This window comes from Helianthus annuus, chromosome 4, assembly GCF_002127325.2.
Source record: "Helianthus annuus cultivar XRQ/B chromosome 4, HanXRQr2.0-SUNRISE, whole genome shotgun sequence".
NCBI lineage: Eukaryota > Viridiplantae > Streptophyta > Magnoliopsida > Asterales > Asteraceae > Helianthus > Helianthus annuus.
Window position 1 is genome coordinate 178,619,375 of NC_035436.2, and position 18,078 is coordinate 178,637,452.

Sequence of the window (18,078 nt, forward strand, 5' to 3'; positions counted from 1 at the left end):
AACTAACTCCTATCCGTGTCAGGGACAATTCGGGAACGAAAATTGAAAAGTTGGGGACTATAGAGGTAATTTTAGAAATTCAGGGACTAAAGATGAAAAAAGGTCAAACCACAGGGACTATCCGGGCATTTAACTCTAAGCATAAACATTTCTAGCAGGGGATAACATGGAGAGGTCCTGGGTTTATGGGGTTTTTGCTAGCAAAGTCTAACATGGAGGTTCTTGACATTAACTTGATTGAGTGCCAAAATTTACATAATAAGATTACTTAAAAAATCTGACGTGGAGGTTTTTGGCCTTAACCTGATTGAGTGCTACAGTTTACATGAGAAGATTATTTGCACATACGCGTTTAAACGACCAAGTAAACCAACCTGGTTCCACGAACATAAGAACTTACGTCGAACTCAACAACACTAATGCATTCAAATCAACCAACCGCCATCCAAGGATAAGTTAACTGTGTCCAGTACCAAATAGCTCTTGTAAAACTAAAAAGTCGATAAATACATAAAAACTCAAAGATATTCAGGTTTACAGAAAAGAACACTACGTATCCAAAACTCACAACGAACATGTCTTCAAGCTTGTATGTTCTAGCAACCAGACCTAATCATACTCCAGTTCATCGGGTGTAACTGGCCTCTTGAGTGGAATTATAGACTTCTTCTCCACATCCCGCGACAAGGCTTTTCTCATATCTGAAATTTCAAGATAAATCGTACAGTAAGCATTTTGTTGTGCCCAATAGTTAATGAGCAAAACACAACAAGCGGGTTCGAGATGGCCTTTACCTAAACCATCTTCCTCTCCGGAATAGTAACGTAATACACGTCTATAGATAACATAATCAAGCTGCAGAATAGAGATTGAAACAATCAGAATCATCAATACACTCACATGGTATTGTCTGTCTGTTTACTAAATTATTTTAGAGTTAAATGCCATTTTAGTCCATGTGGTTTGTGTCATTTTGGCAGTTTAGTCCAAAGGTTTTATTTTTCGCATGTGGGTCCAAAAAGTATTCATCGTTGCCATTTTAGTCCACTAGGTTAACTTCATCCATTTTTTCTGCTAACGAGAAGGGCAATTCGGTCATTTTATATGTAATTCTGTGAACTACAAGGGCAATTCGGCCATATAAAATGACTGAATTGCCTTTCTCGTTAACAGAATTAATGGATGAAGTTAACCCAGTGGACTAAAATGGCAACGGTGAAACCTTTTTGGACCCACAGGACAAAAATGAAACCTTTGGACTAAACTGGCAAAAAAGCCCAAACCACAGGGACTAAAATGGCATTTAACTCGTTATTTTATTATTTAGCCTCCCAATGATTCTTGCATGAACTTGCGCTATGATACTAATATTATTTGTTTAATATGTTGATAAACCTTCTTCAAGCTAAATGGCGACAACTAATGATGTATCATTCATATAGATGCAATTTTTATCCATATACCTTCGAGCCGGGGGTCTCACTGGAAGCAACCTCTCTATTCCTACGGGGTAGAGGTAAGGTTGTCTACATCATACCCCTCCTAAGACCCTACCCTAGCTTTGCTGTTAGTGGGATTTTTATATACCTATTAATGGGTCAAAATTTTAACTAGTTTTGATCCATAACAGGTCAAATTGCCAAAAAGAAATGGGTAAAAGTGTATTTTTAATGCATATAGCCTTCCAAATCACTTCACAAAAATAATAGATTATTGTGGTAATAATATAGTTTTGGTTATCTTCAAACTAAAATAATAGATTATTATGGTAATAATATAGTTTTGGTTATCTTCAAGAAATTTGAACAAAAAATTATCTCTGGTCAACCCAAGTTGTACCAAAATCTTTTTTTTTTGAGTAAACTGCCATTTTGGTCCCTGTGGTTTGGTCACTTTTGCCACTTTAGTCCAAAACTCAAACTTTTTGTATCTGGGTCCCTGTGGTTTCAGTTTTGTTGCCATTTTGGTCCAAAAATGAAATCAGGTCATATTTGTCTTATAAAATCCTGCTATTTTGTCCTTTTCCGCAGGGGCAAATGACAAAATTGCAGGATTTTATAAGACAGATATGACCTGATTTCATTTTTGGACCAAAATGGCAATAAAACTGAAACCACAAGGACCCAGATGCAAAAGGTTTAGTTTTGGACTAAAATGGCAAAAGTGACCAAACCTCAGGAACCAAAATGGCAGTTTACTCTTTTTTTTTAAACAACTTTTTTGACAAGTTAGCCATCACCCAAGTACCTAACTCACCAATGTAGCCACCTTTATTCATTCAAGAAAAGGGTGCCCCATCCAACTTGCATTCAAATCAAACAGCGTGCATATGTTTGTATTTGTATATGTGGGTCGTTTCGTTGAGTATCCATGCGTGTGTATGAGATGTACATACATATATATCGAGGGAGAGGGAAGAAAATGAAGGTAAAGCTATCAAACATTACCTTTTCATACATCTTTATAGCAGGTGTATTTGATGCTCTTACAAAGAGGTCCACGAAGTATGCTTTATCACTGCCCCCATGTTAAAAAACACAAAACATAAAAGATCTCAGATGAATAACCAAGCGCATAAAAATGGGAAGACTGTTGAGTAGGTCTCAACCATCACAAAAATGTAACAAAGCAGATACACGTCTTACACTCTTACGCCTATGAAAACATGTTTTTAAATAACCTCAACTCACATTTTGTCACTGATGTCTTCAAGCAGGTTCATTAGTTTCTTCGCCAACTGCTGCCTACGAAATTCAGGCGCTACTGTGACAGCTGTCACGTGACCATGCCATGATTCACCTTGCCCTTCAACTTTACCCATAACTGTGTCCAAAGTAAAAAACATTAACATCACACACTTATGAAACAAATAAACAATGTAAATCCACAGTCAACATAAACACAATGAAGGTGATCAAAACACATGGTAAGCATAAAGAAGCACTATCAGCATTCAGCATTCAATATGGCCTATAATTTTGTTTATCTTGTAGAAATCACACTGACTTTCACATTTGGTTACCGTATTTGAATCATAGTTGTTAATCGCGAATAACGACAGATAGCGATAAGGTACCTATATGCTACATAGCCATTAGCAATAATAGCGGGTGGCTATTTTATAAATAGTGATACACTAGGAAAAAAATTAAAAAAATTTATATGTATATTATATCAAAATGCCCTGGTATATATGCTATTTTACATGTATATTTAACAAAAACCTAAAATCCAGCTATTTTATAGCTATATTAAATTGCTATTTATGTTAAAAAAACAAAAAAAAAATTGTCGCTATTATCGCTACCATAGTTGTTAATGGCGAACAGCGACAAATAGCGATAAGGTACCTATATGCTACATAGCGAATAGCGATAAATAGCGGGCGGCTATTTTATAAACAGCGATACACTAGAAAAAAAAATTTAAAAACTTTTATATGTATATTATATCAAAATACCCGGTATATATGCTATTTTACATGTATATTTAACAAAAACCTAAAATCCAGCTATTTTATAGCAATATTTAATTGCTATTTATATTAAATAAAACAAAAAAAATAAAGTGTCGATATTCTCGCTATGCATCGCTACAACCCTAATGGCGACACTTTACCTATATGCTATGTAGCACGCTATAGCGATCACTACGATCGCTATTGACAACTATGATCGATTGATCGCTACAACCCTAATAGCGAGCCTAGACCTATACGCTACGTAGCGCGCTATAGCAATCGCTACGCTCGCTATTGGCAACTATGATTTGAATGACGAAATGAAACCCAAGTTCTTTTTAACGGCTAACACACACATCTTCTAAGCCTACTCCTAAATCTGCACCATTGTCCACCAGAACCCTCAACCACTTGGGGAGTAACACCTTTACCACACGCCTTGATACTGCTGAGGTATAAGCCCTTTGGTAACAGAAAGTTTTCATTGTATAAATTCCCCAAAATAAGTCTCAATATCATAATAAATACAAATGAAGCAAAACTGAACATAACAGCAGTAACATAAGATAAAAGGATGAAGAAATTACTGTATCCCATGACTCGGTTGCCCGGAGCTTCGGCAACATGAAAATAATCAGGCCAGCGTGCCAAGTAGGTCATATAGAATGACATATTAAACTGTGCATTATTAAAAATCATCAACCAGTAATAATCATAATGCATACACATACATAGGGCTGCAAACGAACACGAACAAGACCTTGTTCATGTTCATTCGTTAAGAAATAAATGTGTTCGCGAACCGTTCACTAACACTTATCGAACGAGATTTTATGTTCGTGTTCGTTTGTCAAGGAAATGAACTTGTTCGTGTTCGTTTGTGCTTATTTTGTTAATTTTAGGCAACCAACGTTGATGAACACAAATGAGCACAAACTAATGTTCATGAACACAAATGGAAACAAACGAACACAAACAATCGTTCATGAACATAGCATACAATACACTGACACTTATTAGATATTTAATTTGTTGGAATTTTGAAGTATTTAAATAAATATAAAAACTAAAAACACTAATGAACTATCGAACACAAACGAACACGTTACCGAACGTTCACGAGCATAAACGAACGAACACGACTTCTGTTCATGTTTGTTCATTTAACTAAACGAACGAAGTTTCTTGTTCGTGTTCGTTTGTTTAATAAACGAACGAACACCAACGAACTTCCCGCCGAACGGTTCACGAACTGTTCGCCGAACGTTTGGTTCATTTGCAGCCTACGCATACACTATTAATTAAAAAACTAAGTTGCAGTAAACACTTACAGTTTCAGTGAGATGGTCAAGATTAACAGAAGAAAATCGTAGAAGATCATCGCAGCAAAATCTTCTGATTGTTGTCATCTCTATGCAAACGGTTTGAAGATAGAAAAACGGTTACTTACACTTAACCCCCTTCAGGTTACACAAAATTGTCAATTTTCAGAGAAATTTTAGTTTCAGTGACAAATAGGTAGAGTTATCATTTGCCCTATACGAAACTGAATTTTTCAATTGTACGTAATAATTTCAAGTATTAGCGAATTACTAAAGTTTCGTTAAGTTTCATTCCAATCGAACTTCACATGAACACATTTAATTTCAATGACAGGAGAAATAAATAAATAAATAACCTGGATTTCCGGTGGATAGGGATGATCTGGTCGCCGGTTGCCGGTCGGTTTTTCTGGAGTTCTGGTTCGTTGCCGATGATTTGTTCTAGATTTAGGTTGAAACAATTTTGGGGAAATCAGAAATTTTAGACAGGTAAATGTTATTGGGCTTATCAGAATGGATAATTAAATTTGAGTTATTAGGATGGGTTTATTTAATTTTTAGCCCACATCTTCAATAATATTTTCAGTCTTGACTTACGTTTGTTGAAGCGTCTTCCAAATACATCAACACGAGACCGTAAGACTATCTCCATTGGTGACCCAACCAACCCAACCTTTTATTAAAAAAATAATATGTCTTTCTTCCACCAACCCTACTCAATTTTTAACACACATTCACAACCCATTCCAACCTAAAACAACCCATTCCAACCTAAAAATACATGGTTTTGAACGAACTCGGTTTTTAAAAAAAATTATATCGGGATGTTCACAAAAATAAATTAAGAAATACCGTGTATTTAGTTTTTCTTTAAAGTTTAAATATTTTAAGTTATTTGATTAAGTATATTCTTGGGGGTATTAGTTTAGGTTGCAACCAAGGTTGTCAACTTTGGTTGGTATAAATTATTTTTTTAATTTTTTTAATTACTCAAACTTTTGTCTTATTAGTGATCAACCTAACATTAGGTCACCAATGAAGATAGCCTAACATTGCCTTGAAGCACTTTTCTAGCCGCAACTTCCAAACCCTCATGCAAGTGGATGTCCAACAAATCCTTGAAAGAGAACATGGAAACCTGACTAACCTTACAATATAAGTAGTGGGCAAACAAGCGTTGAAGAGGTGTTAAATTTTGTAAAGCTCAGTTTCGACGACTTGTACATTGGTTTTTACTTGGCGAAAGAAACTAACGTTGAAAAGTTGATTAAAAAACACGTTGAAACGATATATAATGAATTTTATAGAACATAATATTTTATTGGTTGTAAGAGGAAAATAAAAAATAAATAAACTAAAATTTGGAGCAGTTTCGAAGGCTTGTACGAAAACTTGAAAAATCATGTATAGTTGATGTATTTACTCTATTGTTTATTGAAAGTGAGTTGGTTATGTATTTCAAGACATTTACATAATACTAGAATATATGAAATATTAATTTGTTCACGTATTTTATAAGTATGTAAAATCTTGACGAATATGGACATTGCCTCTTTAGAAAAATATTATTCTAGTGGTTTTCTTATAAAAAAATAGAGTAAATTGCCATTTTAGTCCCTGAGTTTTGTTCAAATTTGCCATTTTGATCCAAATAGTTTTATTTTCTCCCCTGGGTCCCTGACTTTTACATTTTGTTGCCATTTTGATCACTTTGCCTAACTCCATCCAAAAACCCAGTTTGTAACAGGGGTATTTTGGGGATTTCCTTAAAAACTGTTTTCAGTTGCCATTTTGATCCAATTCCAAAAAATCAAAAAAATTCCAAAAAATTCATAAAAATCTAAAAAATCTAAAAAATTCAAAAAAATCTAAAAAATTCTAAAAAATCTAAAAAATTATAAAAATCAAAAAAATTCTAAAAAAATCAAAAAAATATAAAAAATTCTAAAAAATTCAAAAAAATATAAAAATCAAAAAAATTCTAAAAAATCAAAAAAATTCTAAAAAATCAAAAAAATTCTAAAAAATCCAAAAATCATTAAATGTTTCGGCATGAACCGTTTCGACCCGCACCGTTTCGAACCGAACCGTTTCGACCCGTACCGTATCGAACCGAACCGTTTCGACGCGAACCGTTTTGAACCCGTACCGTATCGAACCGTACCGTTTCGACCCGAACCGTTTCGACCCAAACCGTATCAAACCGAACCGTTTCGACCCGTACCGTTTCGACCCATACCGTATCGAAACGGTACGGGTCGAAACGGTTCGCGTCGAAACGGTTCAGCTCGAAACGGTTCGGGTCGAAAGGGTACGGGTCGAAACGGTTCGGGTCGAAACGGTTCAGCTCGAAACGGTTCGGCTCGAAACGGTTCAGCTCGATACGGCACGGTTCGGTTCGATACGGCACGGTTCGGTTCAAAACGGTTCGGCTTCGAAACGGTACGGGTCGAAACGGTTCGCGTCGAAACAGTTCAGCTCGAAACGGTTCGCGCCAAAGCGGTTCGTGTTCGAAACGGTTCGCGCCGAAACGGATTTTTTGGATTTTTTAGAATTATTTGGATTTTTTAGAATTTTTATGATTTTTTTATTTTTATATTTTTTTGAAATTTTATGAATTTTTTGAATTTTTTGAATTTTATGAATTTTTCGAATTTTTATATTTTTTAGAATTTTTAAGATTTTTTAGAATTTTTTTAGATTTTTTTGAATTTTTTAGATTTTTTTGAATTTTTTAGATTTTTTTGAATTTTTTGGAATTTTTTTGATTTTTTTGAATTTTTTTGAATTTTTTGATTTTTTGGAATTGGATCAAAATGGCAACTGAAAAGGTTTAAATTGAATAGAGTAACTGGGTTTTTGGATGGAGTTAGGCAAAGTGATCAAAATGGCAACAAAATGTAAAAGTCAGGGACCCAGGGGAGAAAATAAAACTATTTGGATCAAAATAGCAAATTTGGACAAAACTCAGGGACTAAAATGACAATTTACTCAAAAAAATATGTTTATTTGTAATAGTTTCTCCATCGTTTTGCTTAGTTGTAAGCTAAACCTTTATATTATGTTGTAGCATGAGATTTTTAATTGACATTGGATTGTATGGATGATCAACATTGGATTGTACGGATGATCTTAGATTTCTTTATTGCCATTGATATTTCTTTATTTTGTTACACAGTTTAACTAGTCAGGCCATCCTAAAAATATGAGTAAGTCACCTAATGTAATTAACCCGTAAATCAAAGATGATTAAGCTGCCATAGATTCTTCAAAGTAATATACAAAACCTATGCAAACCAAAAGTTTGCACATCAAACAATACATAAATGATAAAACACAACACACCCTTGGATTAGAGTCAAAAACAATGTACCAAAAACACACCCCTATTCACTCTTCCACACACACAACACCAAAGAAAACCCCAAACCTTGTGACTGCCCCCCATCTTTACTCAACATTTTTGACCAACACTCATCCTCACTCGCCCACAACTTCTCAGCAGAAAGACAAGTCTTAAACAAAAAAACCGCATTCCCTGTCAACTTCTCAAACAACCAACTATGAACATCCCAATAAACCTCAACCGGCAACCCATCAACCAAAATCGTATAATTCCCTCTAAACTTCCATTTCAAACACTTCACTTGCATCACCGGGTTACCATCGATCCGTATCACCAAACACGAGTCATCCGTCAAGTTCACACCCATCGTGTCACATTCGATCAATATCTCATGAACTTGCCCCTTACCACAAAACTGAGCCCGTGTCGAATACGCCTTCTTTCCAAACATATACGCTCTTTTCGAAACAAAAACCGCATTTGGCGCCAAATTAGAAAATTCATCTTGATCTATCTTCTTATGCACTTCCTTCTCCATGTCCCCTAGGACCAAGATGAGTTCGCGGTTTATAGCGATTGCGAAGTAGAAGCCCGTGGTTGGTTCGGGTGATGAACCGAACTTTGCATACGTTAAGTCCCAGTAAATGTCAATCAGTTTAGAACCCAAACCCGAACCTGAACCTGAACCTGAACCTGAACCCGCTTGGATGGTTCTAAACCCTCTTCTTTTGGAGAACAACCATGGCTTGATGTCGAGTTTACAAAGAGATAAGTTGTTTGAATCGTTGATTTCTACAGAAAGACTTTGGCCCATTAAGTTTTTAGTCCAAGTGAGAGTGATGATGACATAAGATGAATTGCGCATTTTGCATTGGTAGACACAAGTTACAAGATTTTGGGCTGTTTTTGTGGTAGTTTCTGATGAAGCTTCACCAACTTGAACACCATTTTCACCAAAACAAGAAGGGAAGTCCTTCATTTATACCTTAGAAAAAAAAACAAATATTTCACTAAAAATATGTAAAGATTGTAGTAGAATCTTGAATATGAATTACAAATTATGGGTGAGCTCCAAAATCATCAAAAAATCATTTTTTAAGTGGGTGATCTTTACCTTGAATCCAAAGAATGATTTGTGGGTATTGTAGCTCCAAGATCAAAATTCAAGATTTTGTGAAGTTTGGCTTTAGAATTGTAGGTAAACTCTAGAATCACTTAAGTGTTGTTGTAGACTGAAGAGAAATTGCTTCTGAGTGAGAATTAAGAAGGAAGTATGGCTTCTTTATTCACTCAACTTCTCTCACACATAAACACATAGTGGTGTAATTAAAATGAGTATGGCTTTTCATGTTTTGGGTCACTTTTTATGATTGGTAATTTAGCGTAATAAATGGTGTTTATGAAGATGTTTTGGTTGTGAAATGACTCATGCTAAAAAGCTATCATGTTGCTCATGTAAAGTGGGAACATCTACAAATGGGGTATAATTATCAGGCCCGGTGAATGGTATGGGCAAGTAGGGCAATGGACCCAGGCCCAAAATTTTTAAGGGCCCAAAGTTTTTAAAAAATAAACTATATACTATATGTTTTGTTTTTGTTATTGGGCCTTTAACTGGAAACCTAATTTATTATAATCGATCAACCGGCCTGCATATCTGTGATTGACGTGAAGTTAGAGCGGGAATCCAGAATAGATAATACGAAGCGACGACGGCAGAGGAACAGGCAGCGCACACAGCCACACACAAAGCGGCCCCGAAATCAGTTCACTGTTCAGCAGCGGGAATCCGTGAATACGAAGCGATTAGCGACGTCTGTTCGGTTCTGTTCAGGTTAGTTCTTTGTTCAGCAGTGATGATTTTGTTTCAGTTGTGTATTTTGGAGATACAGTTTTTTTCTAATCTTCGGTATGAGTCGGAGTTCATGGCATCGGTTACATTTATTTATTCTGAATCCCTTACATTGATTTATTATGTGTTCACTTTTATTTGTGATTATCAAGAAGTAAGATAAATTTGATTTAATATTCTTATTTGTCAAATTAATTAATGAATGAATATGAAGAGTTGAAATTGTTTGAGACATTTTTACCTAGTCATATTGTTTGCCCTTTTGATGCTTTCAATAGTTTAAAGAAGATTGGTTTTTTTCCTAATGCATTAATTGCATATAGAGTGTTGTTGACCATTCCGGTAACAGTAGCATCGGCAGAAAGAAGCTTCTCAAAGTTGAAGTTGTTGAAGACTTACTTACGATCGAGTATGTCCCAAGAAAGACTCAATGGCTTAGCAATGATATCTATTGAAAACGACATACTAGAGACTATGGATTACGAAGACTTGATCGAAAGCTTTGCTTCCAGAAATGCTAGGAGAGCCGCACGATTCGCTTAAGTAGGTAAATTTAGATCATTTTGGTACAATACTTTTATTTTGATGATTGTTTTAACAATTAGTGTCATATTATAGTTTTTTTAATATATGATTATTGTGTTTAAATTATATGGGCCCGATTTATTTTTAGTGGCTCCAGGCCTAAAACGTTTTGAGATTTCTCGGAGACGGCACTGATAATTATTGGTTATGGCTATGGGTATTACCTTTTTAGCATTAAAAACCATGAATTTTAAAGGCGGGAGTGTGATACTTGTTGGTTTCGTTGGTTGAAATGTTTATTCTTAACACGAATCATATAGTTTTTATTAGTTTCAAACACGTTATCTTAACCAAAACTTAATTATGTAACACTAACATGACATGTTTAGCAGGGGCGGATCTAGGCTACTTTTGTAGGTTCCCAGGAACCCATTCGGTTTAGAAAAAATGGGAAAAATTAGTGAGAACCTCGTATGATTTGGAAAAAAAATAGTAAGAATTAGTGAGAATCCGTTGGAAATTTAGTGAAAATGAGTTTTTCACTTAATATTTTGGACATCAATAATATTTATATATGTGTTGTATAAATAATTATTTATGGGTTTGTGTTCAAACTATGTCCAAATAGAGATAAGATGAATGAGATATCGAAGCTTAAAGTTGTATGTTTGGAACAAACACAGATGAGAAAAATGGATTGAGATTTGTCATCTTGTCCCAAATAGGTGGGATGACAAAACTTAAAGTGGTATATAAGGAGGAACACTCCTTGTAAGCTGTTTCCTTAAAGGCAAACACTAGTGGGGACCGAAAGGGTGCATCGCACCCGTAGATACGTGCGCGGGGCGTGGGCTATGGGCCCAATGTGATGCACTTTGAACTTCACACACTGTCTTTGTATTTTTCTCCATGAGCGCGTGGTCAGATACATGGTGGGTGGTTAGTCTGCCTATGGCGCACCCTTGGGTGGCGTAGGCTGATGTCATGGCATGGTGCGAGCTCCTTAGGCGCGCGGTTAAGACGGAAGTGCAGATGGCGCGTGGGCCTGGAAGGTGCATGACCAGCTGGTGTCCTGGTATGCGTAGCGACTTCCAATTAGCGTGTGGCGCAAGAAGGTGTGTCTCCGCAGAAGCGTAGTGCAGGTTCAACTAAGGCGCGCCTGCATGCGCTGTAACAACCCGCACGTTCGTGCGTTGTTACCACTCGTTGCACTCGTTACGCCTAGCACCAGATATTCGGGTCATAATGTAACTATATCGCATACATCGCTATATCACAATAAGTTCGCATATTATCGCATATTCTATCATTATCACATCACAGTTCACTTGCTGACAACCACGAAGATGTCGGGTGAGGACCAATTCTACCCTCATTGATAGCCGTGATGTGTCGCAGTACGACTCATTACTAACAACACACATCGCATCACACATTAACGTTCACGATGACATGGAGTGAGGACCTACTCTACCATCCTCGATGACCGTGAAGCGTCGCAAGTAATCGCATACTCGAAACAAAACCCGGTTATGGTATCGCAACTTTGAATAATTAAATATATAATATGAATACGTACATACGACCCCTTATTAATCATTAAATATATATAATAAATACATACACGAAACTGTGTAACAAAATCATCGCAACGCTCATTACACAAGTCGGATCGATAAAGCCCTGTCCGAACGGATGGCCCTGACCGAACGGATGGACCTGTCCGATCGGATGACCCAAACCCCCTTCTTCCTTCCCCCTTTGCCTATAAATACCCCATTTGTCACCTCAACAACAGTTGAGGTGACTGCTCTCGTTCGTCCAGGCGCTGCTTCGCCATTTTCGCTCGTTTTCTCGCAATTCTTGTAAGTTTTCAACCTAAACCTTGTACTTCTATGATCTACACTCAATTCTACACCTCTCTATCTTTTAAAAATCAACTTTTAACCGTGAAATCTACTGATTTGAGGTGTTCAAAGATGATGTCTTCAAGAGTTCATATGAACTTCAAAGTATGACCTCATTTTACCATGAACAACTCAGATCTGAGTGATTTCCACATGTTTTTATAAAAATCTCACCTAGAATATTACGAATCTAATCAAAGTAATGTGTGATTCCGGGTTAGACATGGAGAAACCGTCAAGAGCGGTCAGATCTGATGGAACGGGGTGGTTCCCGGCCGTTAGAACGGGCCGAACTCGATGGAATTTTCAGTAGTTAAACACGAAGACACATCGTCTCAGTCAATTCACCGGTATCCTTTCCAAAAACAATTGAGTGTGACATAATCCGAAAATTTGAACGAATTGCCATCCGATCGGACTGCTGTCCGATCGAACGACAAATCCACTTCAAACCAACCGATCGGATAACATGTCAACCGACCGGACAACGTGTCAGCCGACCGGACAACATGTCAGCCGACCGGACAACATGTCAGCCGACCGGACAACATGTCAACCGACCGGACAACATGTCAACCGACCGGTCAAGCATCAAAGTATCAATGTTCGACCGGACTGCTGTCTAACCGAACCAGCCCATCTGACTGGATAGTCATCCGATCGGATTACCACTAGCCCTATTATTCAACTTTCCACCGTTTAATTACACCGCGCCTCGCTTACGCTACCATTTCATGTTTACGCTAACTCAGGCGCACTCTAAATTAATCCAATCAAGTTTTGTTCGTGCTAAATACGCACTGTGAGTATACTCGAACCCCTTTTAATCGCATTTTTGGGTGTAACATACGTTCCTAATAAATCGAACTTATCAAACGAATTAATCAGTCAATCTATTTATCACTTGTGAATAACTGTTATGCATATTTACACGTGATGCTAGTTACATATGTGTTATGACTTATACTCGCGAGGTCCCGCATTAACTAGTATAGTACTATAGCACCCGACGGGGTCTAGTTAGGATGAATAGCAATCGCAGTCGCAGCTCGAGTGACTTAGCTGGTAGTATCTGTCTTTTTGCATGTATGTCAAGGTATCCCGTTTATGTATTTGGTAATTCGCATCACTTTTACCTATTTTATCGCTACACTATCAAAACTTATATACTCGCCAATACTTTTGTATTGACGTTGTTTTTAACGTATGTTGCAGGTTAGATCGCTATCTTCATCAAAACAAGCTAGGAAGTCTAGAAACTCGCCTAAAATCTAGGTTGTCGGATTTGTATTGTTCGAGGGGACAAGAAATCTGTGATAACTTATGTGATTGTATTATTTGTTAGTATGGGATAACGAATGTAATAAATATTATCGCAATATAGTTGTTATGGATTCTCTTGAGCAATCTGATTCGCCTAGTGTCGTGCCCCGATGATTCCGCCATCGGTTGGGGTGTGACAGATTGGTATCAGAGCCATAACTATAACAACCCTCGATAAAACCGACACCCTCATAATAATTTTAACACCCTAATATATATCTTAAAATGTCTCAACATGTCTTTATATGCACCCCGTATGTGAAAACCGAGCCAAAATAGATTATAATATATAAAAATAAATTAAAAACCCTAAAAAGTAAGCTGAGGCGGGCCGCGTAGGGCCTCACCTCAACTTAACGCGGGTCGCATTAGGATGTAACCGGACTCCGCTGAAATCATTAGTTGATGCGGGCCGCGTACGAGTTCGTTTAAGTTAATGCGGGCCGCGAGCGACCTAGAATGTGGCGCAGCCCGGTGATGACACGTGTCATCACCGTGTCAAGTCTAGAGGGTGACCCAGCCAAGCTACGCATTGACCGGAGGTCAACGCGGGCCGCGTAGGCCTTGTGCTCATGTCACGCGGGCCGCGAGAGGGTGCGATTTCAGCCCTATAAATAGAGGCCATCGGCCTTCAGTCCGTCTCGCTCATTCCTTTCTTTCTTTCTAAATTTCTGTAGTGGCTTTATTATACCCGGGCGTTATACCCCCTAAAATAGCGAGGTTCTGCTACGATGTAAGTATTATAACCCCTGGAGACGTATTAGATACGCTGCCCGATTGATCTAGGGTTCCGTAACGGCTGTCGTGGTTCTGCCCGACGTAGTCGTTGGAATGTCGTCTCGGGGAGGGTATTACTAATGTTAAAATGGGTTATTATACTAACACACGTGCATTTGTGTAATTTATAGATTATTCCCAGGAAATCATTTCTGAAAACCCTAAGACAACATTACAACAATGTGAGTTGATCCACTTTTTGTAAACCTTTTTGTTAACTGTTTTTACAAAACCTTAAATATCTTTCCATGCGAATGACAGTTATTGAGTATTTGTAAGAATACAATTACAGTCGGTAAATTTGGGGTTTGTATACAAAATTTGTTACCACCTGGTAAAGGAGTAACATGACCATAAGTCGGAACGACATTACCGTGTGGTGGTAATTGATATAACTTGGAAACAAATGTAATTGCGGATGCGCCCTCAATACTGTTCACTGTGAATTTTTATTTAAACCTGATTAAACTGGGATTCACTCACCAGTATTTCTCACTGACAAAATGTTTTTAAAACGCGTTTCAGGTAACAAAATGTGAAAGCCAAGTAGAAGCCAGCTGGACAGCACTGAAGGCTTGAAAAAGTGGCAATAAAGTTACCTAAGAATAAAATGGATGTTTTTATTAAATAAATAGGATTTATTCCTATAAAATGTGTGTATTGAAAACTTGGGTTTTACCCATATGTTTAATGTTATAAAACATGGTGGTTTACTCTGATTAAATATTTCCTAACTACGGTCCTGATGAAAATTTCCGCTGCCAAATTGGATAAATAAACGTGATACCACCGAAACTGGCTCGCGGCCGCCCGTTCCCGGGAACTAGGGATCGGGGGCTGTGACAGAAGGTGGTATCAGAGCTATGCCACTGATTCAGCCACAGAAGTGTTCTGCTGATATCAAAATTCAAAGTGTTAGGAAATAAATTATGGAAATACGTGCATAATTGTATTTTCTTGCTATGTGTTATCTGACTATTTGTTAGTTTACAGTATGAGCGACCAAGGACCCTCTGACGCCTATCGTCAATTGTCTGGTTCGCCTAGGAGCGAAGGCACCTCCTCTTCTCAGCCTGCCCTCTCAGGGTATTCTGCTGACACAGAAGAAGGAATCTTTGTGTTTAAGGCTCAATCTGAAGAGCCATTTCCTCAGAAAAAGAGGGGATGGTTCAGTAGGGGAGCGCACGAGCGTAGGAAACGAATGAAAAAGTTGCAGGAACAGCGAGTGTTAGCCGCAGCAAAAAGAGAGACTGATGCTTATAATCAGGATATGATCAATAGGGGTATCGCTAATATCCATATTTTAGCAACCACTGCTGCTGACCCAAACCTGGAACAAATGCTAGCACCCCAACCACAACCACAAAATCCTGACCAACCCATGGAAGTAGAAAATCAAATAGAAATGCCTGATTACAACCCGGAGGAGATACCTAGGGTACCTGCACCAAATCCTCTAGACCCAAACAACTACGACCCCTGGTGGGACGATGTTAGGGACTACGTGCAACAAAACCCAATACAGGAAAATGTGCCAATACCCAACTTAGGAGCCTATCCAGGGTTAGATCCTCAAGATCCCTACAATATTAGTGATGCATATGTTAGGGAAATTTTAGAGAATCCATACCCGTACCAAGCCCCTATGCCTCCATATCAGGAACCCGCACCCTATATTCCAAACCCAGTCCTAGAACCTGCACCCCCAATGAGTGCAGAAAATGTCCAAGAACTTAGGACTTTCGGTGAGGAAATTTTAGAAAGCAGTGAGAGAATGCGACAGGTGGGAGAACGCCTCGTCTGGAAATACGACGAGCGTAATATGGATTTTTGGATGAATCCATATCAGTGAATGTGATGGCAGGAACGGTAGTAGTAATAATAATAATATAATATAATATAATAATATATGTGTGTATGTGTTAGAAAAAAAAAACTACGGGTGCCTACTATTAGTATTGTAGTTTTACATTTCAGTCGGTATTGTAATTTAAATTTCAGTACTGGTGTGTAATGATGCATACTATATAAATAGAGTAAAAGTCGCAATGCTCGACGCTTTTGGCTAAAAATGCGTGTCATGTGATTGGCTATATTCAAATATTATTTGTGATATTAATATTTGGTAAATGTTTAAAATTCAGATGGCCGACGAAGGAAATCAAGATAACCTGAATAACGATAACCAGAGTAACAATAACGTGATTAATGAGAATCCGGACAACAATAACAATGGAAACCAAATGGATAATAGTGCCGTTCAGCACATAGTGGCACAAGGAATTATAGGTGCAATGCCATTTATTATTCAAATGGTTCAAGAAGCGAATAATAAAAGTAAGCATAGCAGTAAACGACCAAGTGAACCGGAACACAGCGTGAACAATGGACCCGTACTTCAAGCGCCCATTCCCAAAAGAAGAAGAACCATGCCATATGGTTGTTCTTACAAGGAATTCTGGTCTTGTAAACCAATAGAATTCTCGGGCAATGAAGGACCCATTGCAGCCCTACGCTGGATAGAGAAAACTGAGGCTGTTTTAAAAATAAGCAAATGTGCCGAAGAAGATAAGATAATGTTTGCTTCAAATCTGTTTAAAGATGCAGCCCTAGAATGGTGGAACACTATCCTCCAGTCAAGAGGAAGTGATAGGATTTATAACATGGAATGGGAGGAATTCAAAAATATGGTAGAAAGGAAATTCTGCCCCCCCAATGAAAAAGAACAGATAGCAAATAAGTTTCTGAATCTTAGAATGACCGGGGTAGACAGTAAGGGGTATACTACCACATTCTTTGAATATGCTAGGATAGTACCAACCCTTGTATCACCTGAACCGGTATTAATCTCCCGTTACATCTGGGGATTAATTGGAGAGATTAGACATGTAGTCAAGGCAGCTAGACCCCAAACCATAGAAGAAGCTGTAGAACTAGCCAATACCTTGACTGACGAACTGGTACGAACTAGAGAAGAAGACCAGAGGAGAAACCTGACACAAAGGCTTACCCAAGAATTCCGTTCAGGGAATTTTAACCGTAGGAATGTAGGTTCTACCTCTACGCCATACTGCAAAGCCTGCAAAAAGAAGCATTCTGGAAGATGCTCTACTTACTGCAATTTCTGCAAAGCACCAGGACATAAGGAGGAGACATGCAGAAGAAAACCAACTAATGGAATGTGCTTCAACTGTGGAGAAAAAGGTCATATCAAGCCAAACTGTCCAAAGTTAGCCCCAGCCGCAAACAGCAAGAACACTAAAAATGCTAGAGCATTCGTTCTAACTGCAGACGAAGCTAGACTAATTCCGGACGTCATTGCTGGTACGTTTTTAGTTAATGATATATTTACTAAAGTATTATTTGACTCTGGTGCAAACCAAAGTTTTATTAATACTTCATTTTGCAAACTCCTAAATCAATCATTAACTAAACTACCACAAGAATGTCTAGTAGAAACCGCAAATGGAGAAACCGTTAGGATTTCTGAAATCTTGCAAGGAGCAAGAATAGAAATTTTTAATCAAAAGTTTATTGCAAACCTTTACCCAATGAATCTGGTTGGA

General features: G+C 37.7%; 2 protein-coding genes and 1 long non-coding RNA gene across 4 annotated transcripts; 1 reads left to right on the top strand and 2 right to left on the bottom strand.

Moving 5' to 3' along the window:
• Nucleotides 1–396: 396 nt before the first annotated feature.
• Nucleotides 397–5,296, bottom strand: LOC110937427 (N-terminal acetyltransferase B complex catalytic subunit NAA20). Of its 2 annotated transcripts, none has more exons than XM_022179848.2 (7): nucleotides 5,139–5,296; nucleotides 4,792–4,871; nucleotides 4,048–4,138; nucleotides 2,691–2,823; nucleotides 2,448–2,517; nucleotides 795–855; nucleotides 397–701 (listed from the first exon to the last, which is right to left on the bottom strand). In XM_022179848.2, the coding sequence occupies exons 2-7, from the start codon at nucleotides 4,867–4,869 to the stop codon at nucleotides 610–612; spliced, it is 525 nt and encodes a 174-aa protein (XP_022035540.1). In that variant the 5' UTR covers nucleotides 4,870–4,871; nucleotides 5,139–5,296; the 3' UTR covers nucleotides 397–609. The 2 variants fall into 2 exon arrangements, with proteins under 2 accessions (XP_022035540.1, XP_022035541.1); XM_022179849.2 differs by having other exon boundaries at nucleotides 4,792–4,920; nucleotides 5,139–5,255.
• Nucleotides 5,297–8,017: 2,721 nt separating this feature from the next.
• LOC110937428 lies at nucleotides 8,018–9,427 on the bottom strand. The gene is made up of 2 exons (XM_022179850.2): nucleotides 9,243–9,427; nucleotides 8,018–9,113 (listed from the first exon to the last, which is right to left on the bottom strand). The coding sequence occupies exon 2, from the start codon at nucleotides 9,105–9,107 to the stop codon at nucleotides 8,169–8,171; it is 939 nt and encodes a 312-aa protein (XP_022035542.1). The 5' UTR covers nucleotides 9,108–9,113; nucleotides 9,243–9,427; the 3' UTR covers nucleotides 8,018–8,168.
• A 186-nt stretch (nucleotides 9,428–9,613) lies between these two features.
• On the top strand, nucleotides 9,614–10,509 carry LOC118491149. The gene is made up of 2 exons (XR_004890604.1): nucleotides 9,614–9,962; nucleotides 10,304–10,509. It is a non-coding gene; the product is annotated as an uncharacterized LOC118491149 (long non-coding RNA).
• The last annotated feature ends 7,569 nt before the right edge of the window (nucleotides 10,510–18,078 follow it).